Below are 1,679 nucleotides of genomic sequence, written 5' to 3'. Positions count from 1 at the left end.
GGGTGTGGAGCCACCCCTCGGGGTTGCGGGCCTGCGAGGGCCGTCTGGCTGTCCCTGGGTTGTGGGCGGCTGAGGGCTGGGGACAGGCGGGCACCCTGGGACGCCCGTCAGCTGGGCGGGTGGATGTGGTCCCCAGGGCGCGTGTGGGCGCGCATGCAGGTCCGCACCTCTGCGGCGTGGAGCGGCCGTCCATGTTCTCTTTTCTCACTGTGGCTGTGACTTGCCTAGGAAATCATTTGGAACTGTTCATAGTTAATTACAAAAATAAACTTTTATTTCCTGTTGTAAAGTCCCTGTATTTTGCAGAAAGGCTCTTCTGTAAAACTCCAACCCTGAAAGAAGCTTTTCCTATTTAACACTAGCCACTCGGTCTTTTAGGGTCACAGGCTACTTGGAAAACGTGCTGAAAGCTGGAAATGGATCATCCTGTCCTAGAAAAACACACAACAGACAGCGTGCTGATGGCCGGGCCGGCCGTGAGCCTGCAGGGCGGGCCGTGTCGGGGCGGGGTCGGCCCGCACCCTGCCAGCAGAGCAGCCGTGAGAGGGCGGCCAGCGGGTGGGGGAGTCCCAGCAGAGAGCCGGTACTGCGGAGGACCAGGGGCGCAGGCCGTTCACCCGGCGTGTGCGTCCACAGCTGCTGGGCAGAGGCGTGGCGACGGTGGGCGACGGTGACTCAGCCCTTCCGGAACTGGGCCAGCGTGTCCTCGGTGACTGCAGGGCCTCGTGCTTCCACACCGGATGGCCGTGGCTGGGCTAAGCAGAGGGCCCGTGTTCCATGCAGAAGCGCCGGCCGTGGGCGGGGGGAGCTGGGTCTGGGCAGGAGTTCCTGCCGGAGTGGACCCCCCGTCCCCAAGGCCAGGACTGAGGTCCCAGCCACTGCAGCACACTGGACCGGCTGCCCTCGTAGACATGGGTCCAGAGGGGTTTCCGCAGACGGGCCTAGCCGGCTCCTGCAGCAGGGGCAGCTCCCCACCCCAAGGGGGGCCTGGACCCTGCAGTCAGCTGCACGCAGTCCCAGGCATCCCCCGCACGCCCTCGGCGGCGATCGTGTAGGAGCAGGATGAGGCCGGCAGGTGGGGGGCGAAGACCACCCTGAGGGTGCGGCCAGGCGGGGTGAGAGGCGCCTCCTCAGGGCGCTGCCGGTCGGCCAGCAGCCTCACGAGTAGCTGGTTGGCCCAGGTTATCCCCAGGGCTGGGGACATCCTGAGACGGGAAACAGCATGCGTCACATGTGGAACCAGCGCCTCCCACCCCCGCGGGGACCCCCGTCCTCAGGGCGCCACTCACCCTGGTGGCCCGGCCACCAAGTCCTGCTCCTCCACGGCCTCTGTCACCTGGAGGGTGCAGAGCGGTCAGTGATGGGACCCTGCCAGCCCGGCCCCGCGGGGGGCTGGGGGGAGGCCCACCTGGTTGACGCACAGCACGGGGCTCCGGAAGGCGCAGCTCAGCCGTCGCAGCTCAGCCCCCAGCGCCAGCAGACGCTGGGCCCTGAGGGCCAGGGCCGCCCCGTCGAACTCGCAGCGGAAGGGGGCTGCCACGGAGTCGATGACCACCAGGCGGGCCATGCCCCGTGCCAGCAGCACCGGCACCTTCTCCTTCACGCATTGCAGCAGGGTGTCCTGGGGGCCGGGAGGCCCGTCAGCACCTGCTCAGAGCCCCCCGTCCGCCCTGCCCTGC

General features: G+C 67.6%; 2 protein-coding genes across 2 annotated transcripts in view; one reads left to right on the top strand and one right to left on the bottom strand.

Moving 5' to 3' along the window:
* Window positions 1–1,679, top strand: part of KLC1 (kinesin light chain 1) — a 50,635-nt gene that overhangs the window by 48,219 nt on the left and 737 nt on the right. The window lies entirely within an intron of this gene.
* XRCC3 (X-ray repair complementing defective repair in Chinese hamster cells 3) overlaps window positions 259–1,679 on the bottom strand; it is an 8,315-nt gene continuing 6,894 nt past the window's right edge. The window contains exons 5-7 of the mRNA XM_010851316.1: window positions 1,409–1,621; window positions 1,290–1,336; window positions 259–1,205 (exon numbers count right to left, since the gene is read on the bottom strand). Coding sequence (XP_010849618.1) covers window positions 1,001–1,205; window positions 1,290–1,336; window positions 1,409–1,621 — 465 coding nt within the window. The 3' untranslated portion in view covers window positions 259–1,000. The remainder of the gene's footprint in view (window positions 1,206–1,289; window positions 1,337–1,408; window positions 1,622–1,679) is intronic.

This window comes from Bison bison, unplaced genomic scaffold (genome assembly GCF_000754665.1).
Source record: "Bison bison bison isolate TAMUID 2011002044 unplaced genomic scaffold, Bison_UMD1.0 scf7180017864302, whole genome shotgun sequence".
NCBI lineage: Eukaryota > Metazoa > Chordata > Mammalia > Artiodactyla > Bovidae > Bison > Bison bison.
The sequence above is the reverse complement of the archived record's forward strand: the minus strand, read 5'-3'. Positions and strand labels throughout refer to the sequence as shown.